The sequence below is a fragment of the Kryptolebias marmoratus genome, linkage group LG24 (assembly GCF_001649575.2).
Source record: "Kryptolebias marmoratus isolate JLee-2015 linkage group LG24, ASM164957v2, whole genome shotgun sequence".
NCBI classification, from domain to species: Eukaryota; Metazoa; Chordata; class Actinopteri; order Cyprinodontiformes; family Rivulidae; genus Kryptolebias; species Kryptolebias marmoratus.
This window is the reverse complement of record NC_051453.1, coordinates 8,810,501-8,837,516: the sequence shown is the minus strand read 5'-3', so window position 1 is coordinate 8,837,516 and position 27,016 is coordinate 8,810,501. Positions and strand designations below refer to the sequence as shown.

The window sequence follows — 27,016 nt, the reverse complement described above, 5'->3', positions numbered from 1 at the left end:
TTTTGTAGTTTTTTCAGGCTTCAGGAAAATACCAAATCATGCTACATGATTACATGTTATTTCATATTATTACTAACAAATGGTTGCAAGCACATTTTTACTTCTTTTTCATTTTTAACATTTTTGTATTCAACTTCAATTCATCATTGGGTTGTTTATATTGTGAACTAATCTGCTGGATATTTCCTTTATTATTTTACTTTTCTAAAATAAGTAAATATCTTAAACAAAGTGCCATCAAAGGTATCCAGAATCAGTGTTAAAACTAGAAATTTATGCTGAAACTAAAAAAATCTGATTATTAAATAAATTATTTTTGCTGTGCTTGGAAAATCTTTTTAGGATTTTTCAATAAAACATTTTTAGAGGCTTTCCTAATCTTTTAGTAGAAAAAAGTTAGTTACGTGTTACCACTAGCCCACATACAAAGTGACATGCCTTCAGATATTCTGTTTTGCCTGAATAAGTTCAGTAAAGAGAACTTTGTGCTTCCAGTTAATAAAAGACAAAGTTCAGCCTTTTGATGAAAACTTGCTGCTCTAAGTGTGTGATGTAACTCTTAACAGGAACAAAAAAAAGAAAACAACTGCTGACTAGGAAGTGAGGGATTTTTCGTAAATGTGCAAAATTGTAACAAGCCAGAGCAACAACAAATATTTCAGAGAAGTTGTGGAAATTCTGAAGGCTGTGTGTGTTTCCCGCCAACAAAGCTACGTTACAGATCCCATTCATGCTCTGCCGCTTTAAGGCTCACCTTCAGCTGAAGCCAGCAAGTCAAAGTGGGCATAGCAACAGAGACCTGATGACATGTTAATTCCATGGAGGTAGCGTTGGGGGGGTAGAGAGGGGGTGGGATTACAGTCTGGTCATGGAAGTTCAGCAAGGTTGCTCTGTTGCATGCTGCCGTTCACGGTCTGTGTCTTAAGAGGCTTTAACAGGCTTGGAAGAGATGAGCTGCCATCTGGCTAAATCCTGAACGGTCGGGCACATATGGTTGGTTGGCGGGAAGATGTGGACACCGCTGCTGTGGTGTGATGCTTCCTGACGCCGTTTCAGCAGTAAAAAAAAAAAAAAAAAAAAAAAACCTGTTTGAACACCGGTGATGTTTTCATCCTGGTCTGATTGCCAGCTATGCCAGCTCAGTGGCCTAGTGGTAGAGTGTCCGCCCTGAAACTGGGAGGTCGTGGGTTCAATCCCGGCCGGGTCATACCAAAGACTGTAAAAATGGGACCCATTGCCACCCTGCTTGACACTCAGCATTAAGGGTTGGAATTGGGGGGTTAGATCACCAAATGATTCCCGAGCGCGGCACCGCTGCTGCTCACCGCTCCCTCAGGGGATGGGTCAAATGCGGAGAACAAATTTCGCACACTCAGGTGTGTGACAATCAGTGGATCTTTCTTTCTTGATTCTGTGCGGTGGCTTCGAGACGAATGACAACACAAAAAGACTGCTGGGATTTCTGCGAACAAAAGAGTTGATATTGTTTACGCTGAGTTTGCGGGAAATGGATGGTGTAGAGAGGATGCATTAGAGATAAACAGAACTGAATGCTGGGAACAGGGTGAACCGGTCAACCTGAACCTAATGAGAGTGTAACCTTAAACTGAAGTGAGCGCCGCGTTTAACCCGCATTGTGAGTTTCGTGCTGCAAAGAAATGTTTGTATTTGTTTTTACACCTGAGCATTAATTAGGTTCTCCTGAATCCTATAGAAACAGTTTGAAGAAAACTAATTTAGCAAAGATTATACATTTTCATGTGGTTTTGCCATACTTATTTTTATACTATTCTTTTAGCAGTATTGCTTACGGATAAAAGCAGTAAAAATACATCACGTGTTTTCCTTCATATTATACAATAAACCCATTTAAACCTGTATCTGTGTCGAGGCTTTCTATTGATGAGCTTTTAACTGGGCTGTTAGAATATCTATGGATGTCACATGTTGACATGTTGGCAAAAGGTCACGATCAGCTGAGGCAAAAGTCCTGAGCAGTCCTCACACTAATTGTCTGGCAGCAGTGTGTGCACAGTGCCCTGCATCAGACTGATCGATGCACAGAGGTCAGGATGTACCTATCACTGACAATATCTGTCTGCCACAGGTCAGTAATCCAATGGAAAAGTCAGATTGGATTAGTCAAGTCGATGACTCTGAGCTTTCCCCAAAATGCTTGGAAAATTTCTCACCCTGTGGAAAACCCGAAGGACTGATAATAGAAAATAAAGGGATTTAAACAAAACAGCAACAAAAGATAATTGTGGTTTAGAAACAAATGCATCCTATGTTGTGTCCTCAAGTTCTAGATTTTTACTCCATTCATGTTACACGAGAAAAACAGAAAAAGAAAAAGAAAACAAAGTTTGGTGAACAAGTCATCAGCTGCAGAAACTTTTGAATCCAGCTCCGTGCTCAGATGGCCTGTCAGTCTTGAAGTCACTTCATGATTGTCTCTCACTCCTCTGTTATTATTCCATTTCCTCTGCGGGAACGGAAAGACCAAAATAACCCTGGTGAAATCTATGGCTCTCCGGGGACAAGGCTTTTGTGTTCAGAGCAAGTGAAAAACAAGAGCCGCGGTGGCTGAATGGGATCTAGAGTTTCAAGGCCTCACGGGGCTCAGTGCATGGATACAGACACGGCTCATTACACGACCAGACTGTGAGGAGTCAAGCTCAGGGGTGTCATGTGAGACAATCAGAGGTTTGATTTGCAGACAAACGTGGTAAGCGTCAGTCTTGTCTGATGCTGAATGTTGGATGCAATGAAAAAAAAAAAAACAACAGGATGATCTTGACTCAGGTAAACTGTTGTTCCACTTTTCAGTCTGCTCATGAAGACCATGACTGTTGTTGCAGTTTGAGTTTTGCTTTGGGTTTTGTTTTCTACTTACCAGTTTCACCACTTGCTCCAAGTTATATTCAGCTGTTTCCACTCATCAGTCACCCCTCCCGGTATTTATACTCTTTGGTTTCTTCAGTCTAGCTTCAGATTCTCTGATTTTATCGTGTTTATGTTATCGGAGCACAACTTTTCCTTTGGAGCTGTTGACTAGTGATTAAACCCTTTTCGATCTGAGGTTTGACTCCTCCATTCCTGCCATGCATTTGTGACTTTTCAATCAAAATTTTAAGACAAACATGCATTTTAATGATTGGGGATTGAATTAGGCAACACAAATAACCCAGTGGATATGAAAAAAATTATGTATTATTAACATTAACAGCTGAAATCAAAGGTAAAACCATCCATCAGTTTTCTTTACCTTCTTTGTTGTGTTCAGGGTGAGCAGTCCCAGATGTCAGTGGGTGAGAGGTGGGTCAACACAGAGACACACGCACTTATATTTATGGGTAATGTCAAACCACTAATTAATTAACCATGCCTGTTTTTAGACTGTGGGCGGAAACCGAAGTACAACTGGAGAAAAACCAAGCGTGCACGTGGAGAACGTTCAAACGCTGCAGAGAAACGTTTCTGTCAAGATTGGACAGAAACGATGAGCTGACTTTTCATTTCAAACCAGTTTCCAAACATCAAGAACCACAAGACTAAAGGGAGGCAGACTTTTTTTTTACTAAGAATCAAAAATTAATCAGTACATTCAGAAAAAAAAGAGATGGAGGAACAGGCAACAGAATAAGAGCAAAGTGATGAAAAACACTGTTCTTCAATTTACAGCCTACTGACCCTTCATGAGCTCGATGCTCGTGTATTTAAGGATACATTTATTCAAAAGTCTGTTAAAGTCTACCTCGTCCTCCTCCATCAGCTGAGTGTGAACTCCATTGGGAAGGATGATGCTTCACTGCTGAGTCCTGGTCAGAGCCGCCAAGACTCCCAACTCTCTGTAAACTTTACACCAATGACTCAAAGGTTGCGTCAGAGCCGGTGACTTCTGGAAACAGCTGTAAAACCAACATAGTCATAAAAAAATTACATTTTAACAGAAATCTACAGGAAACTCATCATGACAGAGACCTGTTATTATCATATTTTACAATCAAACATGGGACATTTTCTGTTGAAAGGGACACGTTAGAAAAAGTAAATAACATTTTTTGGGGGTAAAGATGTTTCTTACTGTTATAGTGCTTGAATTGCTCAAAAATGAACTGAAGAAGTTGCATAAAAGCATGTGTTACTGTGTCAAGAGTGATTTTAGACTGGATGGGCTTGGTTTTAGGCAACTGCCTCAGCTAAAAGAAGCAGGAGGAGTTCACATGACTGTTCAGTTTTAGGGAAGGATCCATTTTCAGTCCCTGATTTGTGACTGTTTTCACAAGGGTCAGGGGAGGAACAGTCAATGCAGGAGTCCCTGTTGGTGCAATTGCGTGTAAACAACATCATTTCTGTCTTTTTCTCGTTAAAATTCCGAAACTTTAACGCCATCCATCTCCTGATGCCAAGCAGGCAGTCAAGGAGAGGCACCAGTGTGCTTCAGGGGGAAGTGTACTTGACAATAATCAGCATAAATATCAAAAGGAATGCTATGTTTATAAGAAAACGAAACAAAAATCTTTGCATTCTAAATGTGCAAGACAACGAATGTGAACTTGATCCACCGTCTTCGTCCACATTCTTCTCATAACAGGTCTTAGTTTACTGATATATTTATTTTCATGATAAAACTTTCATAACCCCCCCTAGATTTTAATAAATGATTAACAGACATTTTTATGATGGAAGCACTTCTTTAGTAATAAGTTAACACATGCCTGTTAGTTTTCATATAAGCCAACTCATTTGAAAGTTAATACAGCATCCTCCTTACATTTCTTCGGACGGTTCTGTGTGTGTATTCATAGTCACACTAACACATGCATAACGTGTTGATGACAGCTGTCATATTCAGGCCTACCATGACTTTTTTTTCTCCCTCTGTCTCTCGTCTTTTTTTACCCGCTCAGCTGTCATCCTGCTGCTGCTGTCATAGGCTGACTAATAACTTGAGACACTGTCCGCTCGTGAAAGCCGCAGTGAGAGCTAAATAATGTCCACCTTGACTTCACCAAAAGTCTGCCAGACGTAATTGCATGTTGTGGTAAGATTTACCCTCAACAGCTGCTCCTGCAATGAAGGAGTGTGTTGATTACACACTTCAGAGCCACTAATTGTAGTGTCACACATCCAGGCCTTCTCCACCTGCCCTCACTTCTGAGCTGCAGTCTACGTACGCTATCTAATTATGAACCGGGGGCACCCTGGAACACGTCGCTCCGTCCTGCTATTACATGAGGTTGGTCTGTCTTTTTTTTTCCGTCGCCAAGAAAAGGTCACCACACCTCTGCGCTGTGACTCAGCCCCTCTGATGTCTCTCCCGCTGACGGTGAAATCGGACACGGGAACACTGCCACTGTCGGCTCCCCTCGTGCATCATGGACAGCAGGCTGTAATGGCTCAGAACGAAGCGGTGGTCTGGTACAGTGATGGCCTGCGGCGCCACTCAGCTAACAGAGACTAATTAGAAAGCTTGACTCTTCTGTCTCCGTGTGTCAGGTCAGACTCTGATTGTCGGGCCTGGTTGCTGTTTGTCTGCAGCGAAACGAGTGTATTTAATGTTGTTTACAGAGCCAGCAGCTCAGTGATTCTTGAAAGTAGACCAACATGTTAGCACTACAACAGTAACAGAGAAAACAGTAGATATTAAACCTTGAGGTTCACTTCCACATGCAGCATAAAACTGCCCTTATTATAGTTTTTCAGACTAATATTACTGTTTTTACTCAACCAAAGATATTCCCTGACAGCTAGCTGTGATTTAAAATAACAATCTTATTTATTTCATTCTTAATTTCCTGAAAAAACACACCTAACAAATATCACTCAGACTAATGATAACCTTCTATTTGTGCTTTAAACTGAGTCAGTCATCAGGATTCTGAGACATCTGAATTCGATACATTGTCTTCTTAAAGACTAGAACGATATTAGCTCGTCATTCGACCAGCTGACTGACAAAAAAAATTAGATAGCCACTAATATAGTTAATTAAATGTGTAGGTTTTAGGCGACATGGCCAAACCTAAACATTGGTTTCCAGCTTTTGAAAATTTTACTCATTTTTTGTCTTATTTTATTGCCAATCAAATGTTGGAAACCCCTGTTGTGATTCCCAAATTTGACGGTGCTTATCTGTGTTTGTCGTGTGGGAAAAGTGAAAGTATCGAGCGAAGAGGCCTCTCTTTGTGAGCTCCCTCTTATCAGCCGGGCTCTTTCTTCCTCAGCAGCTTGAAACGTGTTGTGCAAACACTTCCAGACCTTTAGCCGTGTGAATGGGCTGGCTGCACGAGGGACCGACGCCCAGTTAACCCCGAGAGATTGGAGGACCTCGGCTGCTGCTGCAGAGGCGGAACACAACAAAAGGCTGTGGGAGAATGTAGGTCGAGGAAGAAACCTCCACCTATAAAAGCCGCGAGCGACTGTGAAAGGCGTGAACGCACAAAGAGCCCGTGGCTCTGTCCTTAAGTGGCTGCAGAACTGTTTGTCTGCACTGATCACTTTGAGATGGGCACGTGCTGATGATGTCATGCTCGCTTTGTGGGTCAGGGCCTGGCTTTGGGAAGCTGCTGCTGCTGTAGAAAAAGCACAACACCGCAAGAGGAAGAGAAATTACCAATGTGGGTTTCTGTGCTCTGCATCTCATGATAAACCACAAGTGAAGTGGTTTCAGTGAGCAGTTTCTCCCCCTGAGCAGCTGAGAGACTTTTCAGCTTACCAACCGGTGGCTAAAACAAATTAACACCCAGTCTCTGTCATTTATTTTTAATCCACGACGGGGGGGAGTTTTAGCTTTCAGTGAAGCTTTTTTTCCCAGGCAGAGAAACGCACGATCCACCTCCTCTGGGCCTCATCGAAGCCGTTTCCTCCCTGTCCTGTCGCTGAGCAGAGAAAGTGCTGCTGATGAGGTTGGGTAAAACTCAAAGACCCCGGCCTAATGGCGGCTGTACGAGTTCTCGAGCTGCCCTATTAAGATAGCTGTCAGGAACCGCGGGGAGTGTGTGTCGGCTCGGCGCGCTTTTCCGTGAAACGGAAGTGACAAGTTGTCCACATTTAGAGCTGCAGAAGAAGAAGTGCGGCCCGAGTTGCCAAGTCACGCTCGTCTCTGACCATCGCTCCATGAGGCGGTGTTAGATGTGTTTCTGGGGCTATATGTCACACATCAAGTGTCAGAAAGAGAACTGATTCCAAAGTTTATCTGTGGCACTTCCATTTATAGAGGGTGACATCATGGTGACACGATGAATGCAATGAATGGTAATGTTTTTGCCTGTGTCTGGCCTGTCTGTTAGCAAAATATCTCACGAACCACTGGATGAATTTTAATGAAACTTGCAGAAATTACTTATTGGATGTACGTCTACAACTGTTTAACTTTCAGAGCCAACCTGATTCAAGATGGCCGCTACAGCCAACTGTATTTGAAGAACTCAGAAGTTGCTTAAACTTAGTCACTTTTACAGATATTGACCTAAAGTTTTGTGTGGTAGTTGCTGAGAGTGGTCCCTGTCGCATATTCTGAGCGCTCACAGAATGTGCAAGATCTTTGTGAAAACAGTTTGCTATTAACTATCTGAAGTCAACTCTGTCGCTCTGTTAGCAAAATATCTCATGAACCACTAGATGGATTTGGTGAAACTTTCAGAAAATAATTATAAAATGTATGTCTACAAATGATTAACTTTAGGAATCAAACCAATTTAAGCCACAGAAAACCTATTCTAGAAAACAGAAAAATGGCTGAAATTCAGTCAATTTCACAGATATTCAGCTAATATTTTGTGTGGTATAGGTGAGAGTCATTTGCGACACATACTCTAAGTGCTACAAATTGTGTGAATTGTTTGCTTAAAACTGTAACAATAACTTTAGGAGTCAACACTCTTTGTCTGTTAGCAAAGTCTCTCATGAACCACGGGGCTTTATGTAATGAAACTTTCCGACTGGAATCACTGGATGTACATCTACAACTGAATAACTTTTCAAGTGAATTCAATTCTACGTGGCCGCCACAACCAACACAAAAATGGATACAACTCAGTCAGTTTAACAGATCTGGAGATACAATTTGATGCTGTGGAAGCTGAGAGTCATTCGCAACATACTCTGAGATTGATATCTCGCACTATCATATGAGTTAGTACGTATTGTGCTCAAGGTTTGACTGGAACGGCTCCAACTCTGTCATATAGGAGGATTTTAAAACTCTGGCATGAAAAGTCGGCGGGCGATATGCATTCATTTAAGGAATGTGAGGCCTTTAATTATTAATGAAATACATCTGTTGGCTAAAATCAAGCTCTGCAGAGCACAAACGTACAGCTATATTTGGATTTAAAAGAATGTCTGAGGTGTTTTAGGAGAGTTTAAAGGTAAAAGTAATAAAACCCTGATGTTGCCACAGCTGCTTTTGGACTATGAGACTTTTTGTGATATCTCACATTCTGTTCCCTGGAAGTTATTTGCCTCAACAAACAATATAAACTTAAATGAACAGCTAGTTTAATATTGGCCGTGCTCTTATTTGGCAGTGGAAAGCCGAGCAGATAAATCTTTCCTCTTTTGACACATATGCGGAATAAAAAAATACATGCAACAACTTCATGTAATTTTCTGTTTTTTTATTGAGAATTCCATGAGGTTCACATATCAAACTACATTTGATATTTTTTAAAAAAATACCATCTTTATAGTCGAAACATCCTAACACAAAAAAGGTTCTTTTGCACAGCAAAGATATGACATTTATGTTTCGGACAACATACCGACACACATTATGTACATTGTAGTCAAGACAACAGTGCAAAAATCCACCAAATGGAACGAACAGGCTGTCGCCGAAGAGCCCCGACCAGGGCTGGGGACTTCAGGGTGCTTGTTTTCGACTCACAGAAGCACTTGAGAACAAAACGGAATGCTGCTGTTGTGTTTTTGGATCAAGACGGGCTGAAAGATGCCGTTTCAAGTGTGTAACAAAAACTTTTCAGGTAAACAAGCTCGATGCTACGAACAAAATCCCCTACAGTAAGAGAGGTGGACTGGGGGTTTTGTCATCTCTCAAAAGCTAGAGACAGACTGAGTAATCGGCCGATATTGGCCACTTTTAAAAAATAAAAACAGGCCATGCCTGTATATAATTAACCAATGTGTCTTTTAAGGGTTGTTATATATATTATTTAAGTTTAGCAATTCTTGTTATATTTTGTTAGATGAAAATACACATTGGTCAAAAATTAAATTAAAAAAATCGGTGTTGTAGATTGGCCATCGGCTGCCCCTGATTTCGAGAGATCCCATCGGTCCACCTCCAGTGCATGCATTTCCACTTTTTCTGTGATTGAAGTGTGATTCAGCAGCCTGACTGTGTCTGCGTGCAGAACTTTGTCTGATTTTAGTCCTGGAGGCACAGATCAGGCCCTCCCAGCACAGTGTGGAGACAACGTGGCTCAACAGAACAAAGCAAAAGAGCAAAAAAACAACAACAAAAAAACAGGAGAGTCTTCAGGCTACCCCCACCTTGATCTCCTCCAGCCCGTTGCTGAGCGGGGGGGCCTCCTGGTTGCTCTCTATGGAGGACTCGCTGCCCGTGCTCTCCCCAGACAGGAGCCTGGTGACCCTCAGGTCGGCCTTCAGAGTCCGCACGTCGTTCCCTATGCTCATCTCCCCCAGGTCGTTTATGATCTGGCTCAGCTCCTGCTTGCCGTTCACGCAGTCCGTATCCAGGATGTCCTCGCACTCGAAGTGCATCGCCTTCTCCTCCTCCTCCTCGCCGATCAGGTCCTCCGTGATGGAGCCCAGCTTGGGCGCGCTGCGGCTGCGCTCCACCGGCGGCTTGTAGCAGCACTGCGCGTTCAGCAGCTTCCGGAGCGGGACCAGCGGGATGCTCTGCTCCCCGATCAGCTGCTGCTGCTGGTGCCGCGCGTCGTCCCGCCGCTTCAGCCTCTTGAACTCGGCCAGGGCCGTGGCCGACGTCTGGTACAGCAGCAGCGCCATGGCTTTCGCCTTCTCCGGCTTGGACACGAGCACCGCGTGGCAGCGCAGCATCACCGCCTTGTGCTTCATCTCGTGCCTGTAAATCCACGCGAACACCTTGGGCAGCCGCGGGTCCGCCACGCAGTACGTCACCCGGTGCAGCAGGTACAGGTGTCCCGGCCTGCGGGCTTTGTCGTCCACGTGCACCATCCGGATGCCCTGGGAGCTGATGGTCAGGCGCATCTTGGTGCCGTTCTTGCCCAGCTCGCTTTTGCCCCAGATCTTGCTCACCGCCACGTCCGTGCAGCCGTCCCCCTTGGACTGGATGGTGGTGGCGTTGCCCAGGTAGAGCACCGTGTAGGTGGGGTCCTCGCTGGTGATCCGGAGCTTTTTCCTCTTGGACTTGAACATGCTGCCCACCCGGTTGAGCGCGCTCTCGGGGCAGGACTTGGCGAAGGAGGTGAGCGCCGAGTAGTTGAGGCTCACCGCATAGCCCTTCTGCTTGGACTGCTTGTCTTCCTCGATCAGGTCGAACTTGCTCTTCTTCCACGGCAGCATCTTACTGCTGTTCCCACTCAACAGCAGCACCGAGGAGGAAAGAATGAAGGAAGGAAAACTTTGGGTTTTTAGTTCAGCCGGGTCCTAGAAGCGCTCACGGGCTTTTCAAGTCATTTATGAGACTGCGGAGACACCGGACGTTGTTGTCTGTCCAACATCCGAGATGCATCTGTCCATCGTGGACTCACGCATCCCACTGTGCTCTGCAGACTCTAATGTGCTGTCAGAGAGCGGCTTCAGGCTTTATATTGAGGGAGGAACCACTTCAGCTGACTGTAGGGGGAGGGCTGAACCAACTTTACATCTACAATGTTCAGAGAGCTGAGACAGAGGTGTGGGTTATACTCAAATACAAATAATGAATGTAGAGAAATTCTACATGTTATTAAAGTCTTTTACTGTTGGATTATAAAATCACATGGGGTTTATATGCTCATCATAACAAATAAATGAAAATAACAATTTCTACATAGTCTTAAAAAATGCATGAAACAACAAGAAGGTTATGCCCAAATTTTTCATAAAATTACACAAGGAAGGAAGAAAGAAAGAAAGAAAGAAAGAAAGAAAGAAAGAAAGAAAGAAAGAAAGAAAGAAAGAAAGAAAGAAAGAAAGAAAGAAAGCTTATGCGTGTTGTAGCTGTTTCTCTAAACGATACCTATGCTGCCACCTTGTGGTCATACTTAAAAGATTTTATATAACAATTTATTTCACTTAATCTAAGCAGCACGTAAACTCTGGTGATTTGTTTAAATGCTTCTCTAGCGACTCTGAAAGCTTTAAGACACTTTCTTAACACACTGAAACATTCTTAAATGCAACAAATGTGGGAGACTTTTTAAAGGATATTGTGGTCACACTTGGAACACACTTCCATTTCTTCATATGCACAAAGCATTTGAATAATTGCCTTGTGCATATTGATCCAATATCGTTCTGTAATTATCTAATATTTCAGCCATCTGAAATAATATTTTCCCCCTCTACAGCATGGGAACAATCTAAGTTACCAACAAGTCCTTAACTGTGTTTATTCATCTCATCGTGGACAACAAGTCCTGCAGTGCGCGCTCCCGACGCAGCGGGAACAGACACGACCGGAACTTTATTTCTTTCTGTCTCAATTTCTCCAGAGCGCATTTAATAGCTGGACCAGTTTCTGAAACGTACCATGTTAACCAAAACTTGTACAACAAATTTCGAAAATTAATAAACAAGCTACCTCGCTTCCTTGAAAAAAGTTAAAACGTTTACTCACTTTTAAAATAGGACTTTTTAATAAATTAAATGTGGTGTAACTACTTTATCTAGCTCGGATGAAAATGCCCGGATGTGCGACTTCACTTGGTACCTTCCACTTCCGCCTCTCGGGACAACAACGCAGTGTACATGCGGATTGCAGGTGTTAGAAACAGGGATAGCTTACTTGTTTACGCCTCCTGTTTTATATTTTGAGGTATTTTGTGGCGGACAGTTTGAGAAGTTGTTATGGGGAAGAAGAAGGCAGGCGGAGGAGCAGGACTCGGCAGATCTCTGATAAAAGAGAGACTCCATGCGAGCCGAGGAAACAAGAAGAGCGACACCTGGGTATGACGGAAACATTGTAGGCTTCAGCTGTACATATGTGCATGAGATGGTTATGTGGTAGTTTGTTATGTAATAATATACACCGAATTAAACTACATCAGCTACTTGTCGAGAGTCCAGTGAATTACTTTGGATTGATACTTAAATAATCTGAAATGTCTCTTTTTCAGCTCCACACCAGTGAGTTGAACGATGGTTATGACTGGGGTCGATTGAACCTGCAGTCAGTGACAGAGCAGAACTCTATGGATGATTTTCTGGCCACCGCAGAACTGGCAGGAACAGAGTTTGTTGCAGGTAAATGAACTTAGCCCATGACAAGCTTGTTTAGGGATGTTTAAGCGTTTTGTAAGCAAAAACAAGAGCTAATTTCGCTTATAAACTACTGTTACCAAAGTTCTAAAGTATGTCATTCTTCTTCACTGTGTTTATTTGCTTTTTTAACCAGCTCAGTGCCAAAAAATGTAGTTAGTTTTTGGTTATAAATCTTGATTCTGACAGAAATTATTCATCCTGTTCTGGAGAAACTTGTATTGTGGAAAGCAGCTTTGCAGGACCTCAAATACACCTGTGTCAATCCACACAACTATCAAACACATTCAGCTTGAATTCCTGACTGTTTTGTTGTTTGTTTCATTGCTTTCTTAGAGAAACTCAACATCAGGTTTGTTCCAGCTGAAGCAAGAGCAGGTTTATTAACAGCCGAGGAGAAGGCCAAGTTAAAGAAGCTGCATGAAGAAAACAAGCACTTCCTTAAAATTCCACGGCGGTAAGTTGACTGTAATAAGGTGATTTCACAGCATCTGTGTATAGTTTGAATTTAAGAATGTCTTTTTTTAAATTTTATTTTCTGTAGCCCTCATTGGGATGAAAGCACCGCTCCAGATGTGCTTCAACAGACTGAGAAAGACAGCTTCCTGGAGTGGAGAAGAGAACTTGCGCGGTATGCAATGTTCTGGGTTTTATATGGTCTTTACATGAGAATATCAAAACTCAGCACTGATACCAAGAAAAATATTTGATTTCATTTATTATTACCACAATGTAAAATGAGCTAATGAAAAGGCATAAACAATTTCATCAAACAGACAAAATTAATATTGTGCTGCGTGTTGACTTGACAAGTTGAACTATTTTATAAAAAGTGAAATGTGACACATTCCTCCACTTAATGATGCAGATTGTTGTCGGTTTTCCTGGATTTGATTGTCTTCCGGGTCTCCTCTGCAGACTGATTAGATGACCCCTGTTTGTATTTTTTTGTTGATGTTTTTTCCCAAAGATTGGAAGAGGAACAGAAGTTGATACTCACACCTTTTGAGAGGAACCTTGAGTTCTGGAGGCAGCTGTGGAGAGTGATCGAGAGGAGGTAGAAACAAAAGCTGTACTCTGCTGTCGGTTCATATCTGTCATTTAAGAGGAACATGTTCTCCTTACGACATACTGAAGGCAAATCTGTTGTTCTTTAGCGATGTGGTCATTCAGATTGTCGATGCCAGAAATCCTTTGCTGTTCAGATGTGTTGACCTGGTGAGTCCATCATTTAATGAGTCTTAGAATAGATTCTGTCAGAAATATCAGCAATGAAACTACTTTCATTCGCAAAATATTACTTAGACCTGCATTAGTTAGCATGTTTTGTTTTATTCTCATTCCTCAGTTTGAGTTTTTCTCTTAGACCATCACCCAGTTTTAGTTACGTAGTATGAATCAAACACGCATTTGATAAACATGTTTTTATCATCATTAAGCTGCTGTCTGTAGCCAGATAAAGTCCTGCATCGTTGGGAAGCTTTGAATTTATGTTTCAAAGACTAAAACATTTCCTATGTTGTGTGCCAACAGGAGTTGTATGTGAAAGAGGTGTCTCCACACAAAGTGAACCTGCTTCTGGTGAACAAAGCAGACCTGTTAACCAGGGAGCAGAGGAGAGCCTGGGCCAGATATTTTGAGAAGGAAGGTCTGCGGGCAGTTTTCTGGTCGGCCCTGGCTGAGAGCAACAGGCTGGATGCAGAGGAGAAGGTGAGGAGGGAAGGAGATGAGCTGTCGGTCGTTTCCCACTTGGGTGGAATTTATCTAACGTTTGACATCCTTACACTTGCTTCTGTCTTTAAACTCTTGTTTGGATATGTTTTTTTTTTCCCTCTCAGGGCATGGAACTGGATGAACCAGAATGTGCAGACAGCGATCCAGAAGCAGACGGGTGGCCGTGCAATGAAGACCTGAAACAAAAAGTGCTGGATGGAGAGGACACGGTGGAGGAAGAGAGGAAAGAAGAAGAGCGTGGTGCAGAAGGAGAGCTGCAGGAAAAGGTGACTGTGGATGAAGAGGACTGGCAGACCTGCTCAGAGGAGGAGGAGGAGGAGGAGGAGGAGAGAGGAGGAGGAACAGCCAGTGAATCTTTTCACAACTCGAGCCGACTGCTGCAGAAGGATGAGCTGCTGAACATGTTAAAAGCTGTACACAGTGGGCCCAAATGTAAAGAGGAACAACTGACAGTAGGACTGGTGAGTAGAAAATTGAATCTATGTAAGATTTGGATTGATTTGTTCAATCTTATAAAGCAAAAACAATGTTAATCGGCAGGTTCAGAATGTTTTATCTGCTTTAGGGAAAGGATTTACATCTTTTATTTTATTTGGATTCAACAGGTCGGGTATCCTAATGTGGGGAAGAGTTCCACCATCAACACTATCCTAAGGAACAAGAAGGTTTCTGTTTCAGCCACACCTGGACACACTAAGCACTTTCAGGTACATCTCAACTTGCTGTATAAAACCAACTCAGAGATTCAACAAGTTGAAAGATTTTTAAAGTTTTCGCCTTTTTCTGAACACATAAACAGACTCTTTATGTGGAGCCGTGCCTGTGTCTCTGTGACTGCCCCGGTCTGGTCATGCCCTCGTTTGTTTCCACCAAAGCTGAGATGATCTGCTCTGGGATTCTGCCCATCGACCAGATGAGAGATCATGTACCTGCAGTGTCCCTCATATCCTTTGATAACAAAGAGGTGGACTTTGCTGGTGTTGCTTTTTTTATTTGATCTAAACTCGCAAAGATGGTCTCGTGTTAAGATGTTGACATTAAATTGGCGAAACCTATGAGTTAACAGTTGGTTGCAAGTCCTTAATGGCTTTGCCACATCTGTCACACAATCCCTCGGCATGTGTTAGAAGGCACGTACGGCATCAACATCATCAGACCAAGAGAGGATGAAGACCCTGACAGGCCTCCGACCTCTGAGGAGCTCCTGATGGCGTACGGATGTGAGACCAACAGACATTTATTGCATTTGTCTAGAGAATGAACAACAATAAATCAAAACTTTTACTGTAAGCTTTACACTTTGAGGAAAAAGAGCTGCGACGACACATCCAGTATCTTTCAGTTAACTGAAGTTTGGTAGAGTGGGTGTTATGTACTGTATGACCACATACATTCTCGTTAATGTGAAGAAGCTGTAAATAAAATGCTTCATCTTTCCTTCTGCTTCAGACATGAGAGGTTTTATGACGTCACACGGCCAGCCGGATCAGTCCCGATCAGCTCGGTACATCCTGAAGGATTACGTCAATGTACGTTTCCCTGTTTGATCTTTTTTTTGTTTGTTTAAATGTTTGGTTTCGATTACTCTCTTGCTTCCAATCAGACTAGTCACAGATCACAACACTATTTATTGCCTTTAACATTTTCTGAATGTAGAGTTTGTCCACCATTGGTCATTTATTCACAATTAGGATGAATGAGAGATATAAAAGTTTTTCTAGCTTGAAAACAAAAATCAGGCTTTAGCATCATATCTAAATCATCTGATTCAATATTAAATCAAAAAGTGGGAAATATGCCATGACTTTTTTTTATTTTTTAAAGAAACCGGACAGATCAGTCTGTAAGTACACAGTGTTTAGTTATTTTGGTAAATATTTGACCGTCTCCTCATGTTTTCATTCAGTTTTTCTTATCTTTTGGGCAAATCAACAGACACCATCTCCATGCCCAGCATATTTCCCCTCAGGGACTGTAAAGTTTACCTAACAGATCGCCTCCCTGTCGTTGTTTACTCCTCTCAGGGGAAGCTTCTGTACTGCCATCCTCCCCCACACATTAATCCTGAAGACTTCCAGCCACAGCACGGCAAGTTCCAGAAAAGAGACCCGGACAGCTGCGACCCCTCCGCACCACCACGCAAACAACCCAGAGTCAAAAGAATCGAAAATGTTGTTGACAAGAACTTCTTCCATCAGGTAAAATGCGCTGATTGACCTCTTATTTCTTTGGAAAATTCCTGTAAAGCAGTTTTAAGTTGTTGATTATCATAAAATTAAATGCCCAACTGTGGATTTTACAGGAAAATGTGCGGGCACTCACCAAAGGAGTGAAGTCCATCATGGGCTACAAACCGGGCAGTGGACCTGCTGGACCCGGGAACTCTGAACCAGAGGTGGTGGTGGGAAAACCCTGGAAAAAACACGGCAACAGTAACAAAAAGGAGAAAGTACGGCGGATTAATAAGCACCTGGATGCGTGATGATGATCTGAAATCTGAAAGCTTATTAAATCAGACTTTTTTCTGATGATATAAAAACTCCATATGTGATTCCAAAGGATGCTGAGTTGTTCTGAGTTGATTAGGATGCTTTAATCCTGTGAATATGAAGGGGTCTTGATCCTAACAGATGAGCTGCATCATCTGCTGTGTGCTGGTCTGGTTTGAAGATTACATGCGTTTAAAGCATTTTAATAACCAAATTCGTGGGTATTTGGAAAATGTTGGACCTTACATTCAAAGAGTGTGAAATCTGCAGCTATTTTAGACTTTTACAACATGTCAGAGTCTTTATTGAACAGTTAATTGACAGAAGTTGAAATGCTGCCGTTGTCTGCGAGCAGCAATGATTTCTATGGGCTCCGGAATAAACTAAATCTTTTCATTCTGGCGTGTCACTTCTTTGCTGCTTTACTACAGCTTTTATTTCAATAAAGGTTTTGTTTCAGGGAGAAAAAAAAATATGACAGATAATATGAACTTTCATTTTGTCTTTTAAATGAAAACCTGCATGAAAGAATCAACTTCAAAAATTTCTGTAAGAAAGCACTTCCTCCAGTTAAACTAAATCTTTATTTTTTTTGTGCCGTAAAATGTCCATTCTGTTATGATGGGAATTCAGGTTTTTACTGTAATGATGCATCACAATCACCATAGAGTAGAAATTACTGCTTATTTTTGCAGTTTAGCAGTTTAAAAAAAATCCAAATGGGTAAAGATAAGTAAAGAAACTGGATTAACTTATTTAAAGCTTAATATTCACTTGCTCTTATTGTGTTGAATATATAAGGCCTGTATGGGTACTGTTATAGTTTTAAACTCTTGGACAGACTGCAGACAGAAAAGACTGGACATATGTGATTCATATTTAGCAACCGGAGCAGTTTTATAATCTTAATGTTCTTCCTTCCTTCGGCTGCTCACTTCTTCAGGGGTTGTCACAGAGAGCAAACTCGCACATTTAGCAGTTGTTTTATGTTGGGTGCCCTTCCTGCTGCAACCTGGACTCGAACCTGCAGCCTCAGGATTACAGGACCACAGCACTGACCACCAAGATTATTATTATTTTATTTTTTATTAATGCTTGCAGAAACATTTTTTTTTTTGTTTTATTTTTTTGGTAATTTAACATAAGTGAAGGTATAACCAATCCACGGCTATTATTCAAAGTGGCCTCGTCTCTTTAATAGGCTGAGCTCTCACCTGGGCAGGTGGGTCTCAGTTAGCCCCGCCCCCTCCTGACAAAACCCAGCCTGCCGCCTCTTGTCTGTCCCCTGAATGGACGAGCAGAAACGTGAAGTAGGTTCTCTTCGGCTTCATGGAAAGAAAATAAAAGGAAGTGTAGGATGGATGGAGACGGCCCCGTCAGGAGGAGCTCGGACAGCTTCCTCGCGCTCTCAGGCCTTTGGCTTCATACTGCCTCCACCTGCTTCTCTGCGGACGCAGACAAACTTTGCGTCCCCGTCGGGCTCACTTTAGTCTCTGCGCTGCTGCTGCTGCTGTCCTGCCTGCTGTGAGCAAAGCTTGATGCGGGATTGACTATAATAAGACCTGGTGATGGATCTGAGGTGACTCATCTGTTGTTGTTGTTGTTGTTGTTGTTTTTTTAAGGATTGTGTGTCAAAGGTGCAAATTTCGAGGCGAATATTCCGGAGAGCCCATCATTATGTTCTACAGTTTCATGGGGAACCTGTGCAGCTCAGTAGGAGCCATCCTTTCCGGACAGCTGCTCATACAGGTGACATGATAATAAAAAACTGAACTAGTTTGCATGTGCTGCGTGCACCAACTCATGTCTGTCCCTGCAGGTTTTCATGGCCGTGTTTGCAGCTGTGATGGATGCTGTGAGCTGTGTTTTGTGTTGCCTCCCCGTGTTCTTTGGCTGGAACTCAAAAACACGTAAGTAAAAGCACATTTTACAGAATATTTTACCGCTACACAGTGTGCAAAATGGACAAATCTAGCAGCAGGGGAACAAGCAACCCCTTCAATATTTTCTGCTGGTCCCCATAACCAGACAGGCTTATATGCATCTATCTTTTAGCAAAATATCCAATAAACCACTCAATGGGTTTTAATGAAACACTCAGAAGGTAATCACTGGATGTACATCTACAAATAAATAGCTTTTGGAGTCAACCAGAAGTTTAAGATGGCTGCTGTAGCTAATCAACCTTAGCAAACAGCTAAAACTCAGTGAATTTTACAAATATTGAGATAATACTTGGTGTTGCAGTAGCTGAGCGTCACTCCCAACATATACTCAGAGTATGATTGTGCAAGGTCTTTGACATGCAAGGCAGCGGACGATATGCATTCCATAATTTTAATTATAACTACAAATTGCAGTCTAAAGCCTTTAAGCATAAAGGAAAGTATCAGTAAACTTACAAATGATCCAATAACATGTTTAACCTTAAACCATGCTCTCTGGTGTTCTGCTGCAGAGAAGAGGCTACGGGTGATAAAGAGGCGCAGGAGGCAGCATCTTCTGGCCGTGGGCGTGCTGATGGTGATCGCAGGAGGTTTCCTGAAGTCCAGAGATGCTGAACCCCCAGAGTCCAGGTCCATCAGAGGAAGGAGGCTGCTGCATGTCAACATGCAGATCACCGCTTCTTTAATGGTGTGGCTGCCCGGAGAAATGATGTCACATTTTAGTTTACTGTAGCCGGCATTATAACAACCCAGTCTTGTCTCTCTAAAGGACAACAGTGTCATCCTTGGTTACACTCTGGGGCTGCTGTCCCTCGTTATTGCCCTCACCTCCAGGTTCCCTGCACTCTGCAGAGCAGTAAGTGACAATAGATTGATATCAGAGCCTCTCAGAGTCCCTGTCTTCATGTGTTTTATTTACTTCCATCCAGAGGAGAGGACAAGCCTTCACTCAGGCCTATGTCTTCTCTGGACTCCTGTCCTCTATGTCTGGTGCCCTCTACACTGCAGCCATCCTCCTCTGCGACACTCGCTTTGGATTTCTGATCAGGGTTCTGCCATGGCTTCTGTCATCAGTCAGCTGTGTCGCCCTGGACCTGCTCGTATCCTTATACGGCACAGTGGGACCTCCATTTTATTTCCTGTTTGCAGGTGGTAACTTTTTCTACTTTACATTGATGCGATCTGTGATGAACAGCAGGAGGGCAGAAACAAAGCCTTAGAAAGCAGTTTAAGCCTTGAGAACTTTTTGTCTTTTATACTTTGACACAGTTTGTTGAGTTTTAACTCATGGCTGTCAGATTTTACTTCTCCACTGGTGCAAGAGAGGAATCAAGCAGAGGAGGATCAAGACTTCCCCAGACACAGAAAGCCTTTTAGGGAGTCCAGCTGTTCACACTGAGGATGCTGCTGTATTAAAACAACAGACGATTCCTTCATCAGTGCAAACAAAAGTAGGTTTATTTAGTCAGTATACCAAACTATTGGTACCTGATGTCATTAAGAAACATGGTTAGTGATGAGACTTTCCAAACAAATTATTAAATTATTATTTCTGAGTGTTCAATTGGACTCAAAACAGTTTATAACAATGCATATCAGTGTTTTTTTAATTAGTATATATTTTTATGGTAGTGAATAAATTCTTTTCATACATAATTGTAAAGATGTTAATGACAAATATTCTTTTTTGACATTTGTTTTGACTAAATACCTTTTTGAAAGTTAGCCTCTATCAACTTAAAAAATTCTTTAGCATTATGTTATTTATATTTAACATAATATTTAATTTATTTTTAATTTTTTTGACTTAGTTATGTTTGTTTAAAAACTACTCATGATCTTTTCCATCCATCTTAGATTTAATATTTTAATATTGCCCTTTTTCCTCAAAGACAAAGAATCTCCAGAAGTTGAATGAGATGGGTGGCTACATGGACGTCAGTGTCCAACCCACAAGAAAAGTAAGCAAATAATTTGTTTGCGTGCAATTATTATGTTTTTTTTATATGTAAAAATGTCACTCCATGTTTTCTCTGTGGTCTTTTTTGCCTCAGCAAATGTCCCTTAAAGAAGTGACATTATCTAAAGGAGGAGTTAACCTTCAAAGGAAGGTGGACAACCATTCATCCTCGGATACTTCCTACGACTCGTCATCAATCAGCTCTGACCTGGAGGTGAGTTTGACTTTGTGAGGAAAATAAATACTGTGAACCAGCAAATGAGAGCAGAAATCCAAAGGATATTTAGTGCAAAATCATTTGTGGCCCATTGTGGAGCCATAAGAGTAAGTTATTAACTATATCAAAGCAATGAAGCTGTTTTTACTTGTTAGTTTATTAAATATTTGCATAATTATTTTTTTTTGCCTTAAGTCTTAAAATTTTGCAAACTTACAGAAAGAACATTTATTTTGTCCTTAGCAAATTTTTATATAGTGATAAAATAAAGCCACAAATTGTACTTTTCACCAAATGCCACTAGATGGCGACAGTGCATCGACATAATAAATGGTTTGAGCTGCAGAAGATGAGTGAAGAATATGACTGATTGTCTCTGCTGCTGGTTTTAGTCACTTCATCTCAATTAACTCTCCTAAACCGGCACCACTTTGGGCCTTTCTGTGAGTTTAAATAAGCTGCTCAATACTGCAGCAAAGTTCATTTTCAGTGATAAGGCTAGGATTGGCAGTACAGGTTTCAGTAAATTCTTGATTTCATCATAATTGTTTTATTTTTGTTATTGGATCTACACGACTGCATCTTCAAGGTCCAGCTGCTGTCTGAGGAGCTCGTGAGACAAAGTTAAAATAAGTATGATGTTTGTGCAGCTGAAACTCTTGCTCGGTTTTCCTTAAACATGTGACTTTAGGGGGAAGTAAGCCTGCCGGCACTCATGAGACGTTCTTGTCGAGAAGACAGCAGTCAGCATGTTTGTGTTTGAATGATGAGCCGAACTCTGTGGAGAGACATGTGGGTAAAAGAGCAGAGTGGGGGTTGAATTTTAGCTGCGCTCCGCAGAGTAACATTGGGTCAAAAATCCACTGTTGGCTTCGCAGTTAAACCAGTCCTGTGTTTGACTGCTGGCTTTTATATAATTTTCCATTTTTAAAAAACTGAAGCTTGCAAAAGGGAGCAAAATTGCAACCTTTATTTTACTTTTATTTTTTTCAAAACTCACTGCTCACAAGTAAAAGTGAAACTCCCTCACTGTGCTGCTGTAAAAAGAACAGCAAGAAACAATGGTTAGCGCCCGCACAACAACTGGTGGTTCACCAAACAGGAAAAAAGAGAAAAACCTGACTGCTTTTTGTTTGTTAGAGGACATGGAGATTGAATAAAATGTACTTAAGAGTATGTGCTGTTTGAGGCAAAGTACAGTGAATGAATGTATATGTTGCAGATCAGAAAACAGATTTTGATATCCAAGCCCCCCGCAACCCTTGTTAAGCCAGGAATAATTTATGACAACCGCATTTCTTTTCTTTTTCTTTTTTTTGGGAAGCTGAGTTCAGTCCCGCCAGCCACACCCGGGCCTGATTACTGCCAGACCTGTAAAATCAAGAAATCACTGAAATGGAGATATTCTCCACAAGAAAACGTGGAACAGTGAACCTTCCCAGGAGTGGCTGACCGACCAAAATTACTCCCAAGAGCCCATTGATTCTTCCAGGAGGTCCCAAAAGGACCCAGAGCGATATCTAAAACCCTGCAGGCCTCAGTTGAGGTCAGAGGTCATGATACAAGAATAAGAAAGAGATGTAAGTTTAAAAATGGCCTCTTTGGGAGAGTTCCAGGGTCAAAACCACTGCTGAGTAAGAAGAACACAAATTTGCCCCCAAAACATCTTGTTTTCTAAGACGTTGGGGAAAATATTCTGTGGACTGAAGACAAAAGTTTGTCTCATTTAATCTGCTGTAAAACTTCACATGAATCTTTTAGCTGTTGTTGGTGAGGACTGATTAGCTTTTGAAACCCTGAGGTTACTTACTGCAGTCTCCACCTGTGAACTAAACCCAATTAATACCAAATAAATCTTTCATCTTAATGGTTAGAAATATTAATTATGTTTTTTTTAATTAATTATGTTTTTTTTCCACTCTGTCACTTTTCCACTTGCTATAGCTAGATTTAACAGAAGCCATTTACTTGGTGATATAATGTAAAGATGATTTCCACACAAGTTAACTTTATGTCTAATGTTTAATCCTCAGTCAAATGAACTGAGTCCCCCCCCCCCCCATTTGCCTGCAGTGCTTCTGTTTCATTGAGAATGGAGCTCATCCAACCAAAGAGGTAGCTACGAATGTAGAAAACAAGTCCACGATAGTTTTCCATTTACATGTTTGCTGTCTTTATAAACCGAGCAGTCAGTGCAGCCAGCAGCTTGCTATTTCTATTGTTTCGTGTGTTCCTAAAACATTTCTACTGAGTGCTGGTTCTCGGCCGGGGTGAGGCTGAGGGGGTACAGTGATGGGTGGAATTGTTTGAGATTGGCCATGAGGCCCGATTGTTCTGCTGTAAAGAATCTTTGATTAAAGACCAGCTCTGGGCTGGGTCTGTCTGCCTAGGAAGTTGGTGCAAAATGGTTGCCTTGTCTACTATAGGGGGCCAGTTCTACCCCCCTGCTATTTTGGGAGATGTTTATGGTCTCTCTTGTGATGCCTGCATGCCAGGAATTTAACTGTGTGGGAACAATACTTCATCTCCAGCATTGTAAATGTTCAGTTAATACTTTCATACACTTTTAGTGGATTATATTTTCACTGAGGATATTAATATTGCATCTACAGTTTTAAAATAATGTATTGATCAGAGCTGCTGAACAAACATTAGTCTGATAAACATTAGGCATTTTATTTTGAGCAGAACCTTAAGATTGTTAGAGCGTTTGCACTCTGTTATTATATGTTGTGTCAAGCCAGAACATATTTAATAAAATGTTCAATATATTTGACTTTTATAAGGAAAATAAACTTAATTAGATGATGCTAAAAGATTTTTATTAAAGATGCAGGGGAGATTGCTTGTAAAGCTCGAGGCACTAAAGTGAATATAATCAGATTACCAAACAGTTTTAGAATAAAAAGTTACATATAAAATAAGAAAGTCGGGGTTTAGGAAGATGAGCTGGTTGATGACTACAAACATACTGTATGTACATGCAAAAGTGTCAACATCCCATTAAAAATCTTTTGTGTGAATGCAGAGAATTCTCATTAAAGAAATCTGCAGATTTTAGCAATGTGAAAGAAACAATCATCAAAAGTTACCAGACAGCCAGAAGTCTGATGGCACAAATTTAGTCCTTCCACTTTTATTTCAGAAAATATTCTCAACTCTGCATTTTATCTTAAGTGTTGCCAACAATTCTAACCAGACCCGTAGTTACTCATTGCGCTGCACGAGATTACATAACATGACCCTTCTGCTGTGATTCTCCGTCCTTCCAGTGGGATTTTGAAGCTGCAATTTCACAGTGGAGTAAACCAGCAGCAAAACCACAGGAGGGGGATGAGTTTCCCCTTCAGGACTGGCCGACAAAGTCCAAACCCTTCAAGGTCTGCATTTGCTCCATGTCTGAACAGCCACGGAAAACTCTGTGCGCTGCAAACCAGGGCGGCTCTTCTGTGAGCTGAGCTCTTCTTCAGATACATGTGCTGCAGCGACTTTGAAATTAATAATAAAAAGAAAATGCAAACACTGACCTGTTATCTGTCATTTTTTATTGCCCGGTTTTACAGCTCTGTATAAAACATTGTATAACTCCAAATGACTGAGGACTGGGAGACAGCGCTGAAAGGTTATAGTGTCGTTTTAAGTGCACTGAGCTTTCGTTGCACAGCAGCAGCTACAGCCAACATCACTCCCTTGAGAACTTTAATCTTTTATGAAGGTTTACAGAGAACACCTTCCATAATGAACAGTATTGCCCCCCNGAGTTTCAGGTTATTGGGTCATATCCTGAATGCTGCTGGCCATCCTGGGTTATCAGGGCTGGACTGGGAAAAGAGCCGGCAGAGCAGATAAGCACCAGACTAGACGGCCGGGGCTCGTTTGTCCTCTGCATTATTCAGCAGACCTCTGTCTATCTGCTGCCTGAGGGGGCTTTACGAGATGACAAGAGAGCAACGCAGTGGGACATTTTTTAACTAAGACCTGATAACTAAACAATACACAGCTCAAAGAAAAGTTATGAACCACACTGAACTCCTCCCTGTTACATTTCCTAAAGTGACTTATCTGTCTGAGAAAAATGACTGGGAAACAACAAATGAGATGTAACAAAGCAATTGCTGATATCAGCAGTAGATATTATTGAAACTTAACACCTTATTCTGCCTGTAAACATGATCCAGTAGGTCAGTTGGACCAAATAACTTTATATTTACTGAATATCTAGTGATTTTGATTTCTCTGAACAACTGAAAGCATGGTTTTTGCTGTGGGGCTGTGCAACATCATGCTGCGGGGATGAGTCCAGTCAAAGTCCAGACCTAAATCCAGCTGAGAACCTGTGGCAAGACTTGAAAATTTCTGTTCGCAGACATTTCCATCCAATCTGAGTTTGAGCTATTTTGCAAAAAAAAAGAGAGAATGGGAAAAATGTCAAGCTTTAGGTGTGCAAAGTTGGCGGAGACCAAAACACTTGCAGCAAACGATGGTTCTGCAACAATTTGACTCAGAGGGGTTGAATAAACATGCCACACTTTCCAGTTTTTATTTAGAAAGAAGTCTGAAAAAGATACAATTTTTCATATGCTACTTTGTGTTGATCTATAAAATCCAAGTAAAATACTTTAAAGTTTTGTGTTAGTAATGTGACAAAATGTGGAAAAGTTATTTTCTTTTCAATCCGCCTGTAAATAAAAGCAAGTCTTTTTTTCAACATTAATGGACTTGTTTTTTTTGTATTTTTTAAATCTGTTTAAGGAAGTAACTGGATATAGGTAAATTTTCTTGGGTAGATCGAAACACAAAGGAGTCTGATCTCGATGATTACTGCTGAGCAAGCGTTGCTCAATCCCCGGACCTCATCTCTGTCCCTTCTGAGACTGAGCCGAAGCAAAACTAACTGTGTGTCACACACAAAAAGGTGGAATTCTGTTTGTAAAAGCAAAAAAGAGCCATGGATTAGCACATCTGAAGCAGCAGTGGGGAGAAGACCTTTCTGTTTGTTTTGGCTTGTGCGTCTGTGTTCACCCCACAGCAAAGGACGTGGAAGATGCAGGCTAACGTGAGCCTGCAGGACATTTTGTTCACTCTGTGAATTTTCCGAAGGGGGAGGAAGGATTGGTGAAGGTGTTTATGACTAACGCAATAGTTAGATTAAATAAGATGGAATAAATCAGAAACAAAGCACTCATTAATCATTACATAGCAGTAGCTGAGTAACTCAAAATTCAGTATTATTTGAGTGAGTCCCTTGAATACGTCAAAAAATGTGACACTTTACTGATTGACTTGAAGAGATCAGTGTTTTAATTCACAACTGCACAATGTGCATGCAATTTTTCATAATTTCTACATGTTTGGAGTTAATGAAACTCATACTCATTAGGGTTTTTGTAAAAATTGCAAATATTCCTTGCCTTTGTTTACAACTCGGAATTGTTGGCAATAAAACACGAGTTCTGATTTCGCTAATTTATTATACATTATGAGGTAGACTTTTGGTAATGAATGTTCTGTATTTAGTATTTTTTTTATCCTAGATGGTATGCAAAATTTTTAATCCAAAACACTGAAAAAAATGCGTATTTTATCATCTATTATGGCTTTTAGGAAAGATGTAGCACAATATGTTGTGCTCAATATGTTTTGGGGACGATGCTCTGCTATTACCACAGCTTAATATCTGTAAATTTGGCTGAGTTTCAGCCATTTTTGTTTGGTGAGGTCACTTGGCTGTGGCAGCCATCTTGAATTGGGTTGAATCCAAAAGTTATTCAGTTTATGGCTATTATGACTTCAAAACTTTGTCATGAGCTGTTACAGTCAACACTATTAGCTAATTATCTAATGAACCATTGGGCAGATTTTAATAAAACCATTGGATGATCGTCTACAGCAGAATGACATTTGGAGTTAATGCGAATCAAGATAGCTGCCAAAACTAATTGACCTTTGCCAACACAAAATGGCTATAACTTAATCAAAATTACAGTTAATGACATAGATGCTTTATATTCTAGTACATAAGTTATTAAGGTAAGGTTTATGTGGTTGTGGCGGCCATCTTGAATTAAAACTTCTTCATAGGGCCATGAATAAACAATAAAAAATAAGTGGTCCTCATGTTTTTGCGCTTGATTTAAAGGTGAGCACCAATACTTTACTGTACTAATATCGTCACGTATAAACTGCGTGTATTTTTTTATTGCGTGACGTCACATCACGTCACTTCCCGTCGTCACGC

General features: G+C 41.3%; 3 protein-coding genes across 3 annotated transcripts; 2 read left to right on the top strand and 1 right to left on the bottom strand.

The window, feature by feature from the left end:
• Window positions 1-8,609: 8,609 nt before the first annotated feature.
• On the bottom strand, window positions 8,610-10,766 carry fam43a (family with sequence similarity 43 member A). The gene has a single exon (XM_017413320.3). The coding sequence runs from the start codon at window positions 10,531-10,533 to the stop codon at window positions 9,505-9,507; it is 1,029 nt and encodes a 342-aa protein (XP_017268809.1). The 5' UTR covers window positions 10,534-10,766; the 3' UTR covers window positions 8,610-9,504.
• Window positions 10,767-11,872: 1,106 nt separating this feature from the next.
• On the top strand, window positions 11,873-17,054 carry lsg1 (large 60S subunit nuclear export GTPase 1). Its single transcript, XM_017413317.3, has 14 exons — window positions 11,873-12,120; window positions 12,291-12,417; window positions 12,769-12,889; window positions 12,977-13,063; window positions 13,403-13,489; window positions 13,590-13,650; window positions 13,966-14,142; window positions 14,271-14,627; window positions 14,772-14,873; window positions 14,966-15,109; window positions 15,263-15,386; window positions 15,616-15,695; window positions 16,191-16,364; window positions 16,469-17,054. Exons 1-14 carry the CDS (start codon window positions 12,022-12,024, stop codon window positions 16,646-16,648), a joined length of 1,920 nt encoding a protein of 639 aa, XP_017268806.1. The 5' UTR covers window positions 11,873-12,021; the 3' UTR covers window positions 16,649-17,054.
• Window positions 17,055-17,718: 664 nt separating this feature from the next.
• Window positions 17,719-24,289, top strand: tmem44 (transmembrane protein 44). The gene is made up of 10 exons (XM_025005352.2): window positions 17,719-18,179; window positions 18,278-18,404; window positions 18,475-18,565; window positions 19,114-19,289; window positions 19,371-19,457; window positions 19,531-19,701; window positions 19,900-20,052; window positions 20,494-20,562; window positions 20,656-20,775; window positions 24,051-24,289. Exons 1-10 carry the CDS (start codon window positions 18,013-18,015, stop codon window positions 24,234-24,236), a joined length of 1,347 nt encoding a protein of 448 aa, XP_024861120.1. The 5' UTR covers window positions 17,719-18,012; the 3' UTR covers window positions 24,237-24,289.
• The last annotated feature ends 2,727 nt before the right edge of the window (window positions 24,290-27,016 follow it).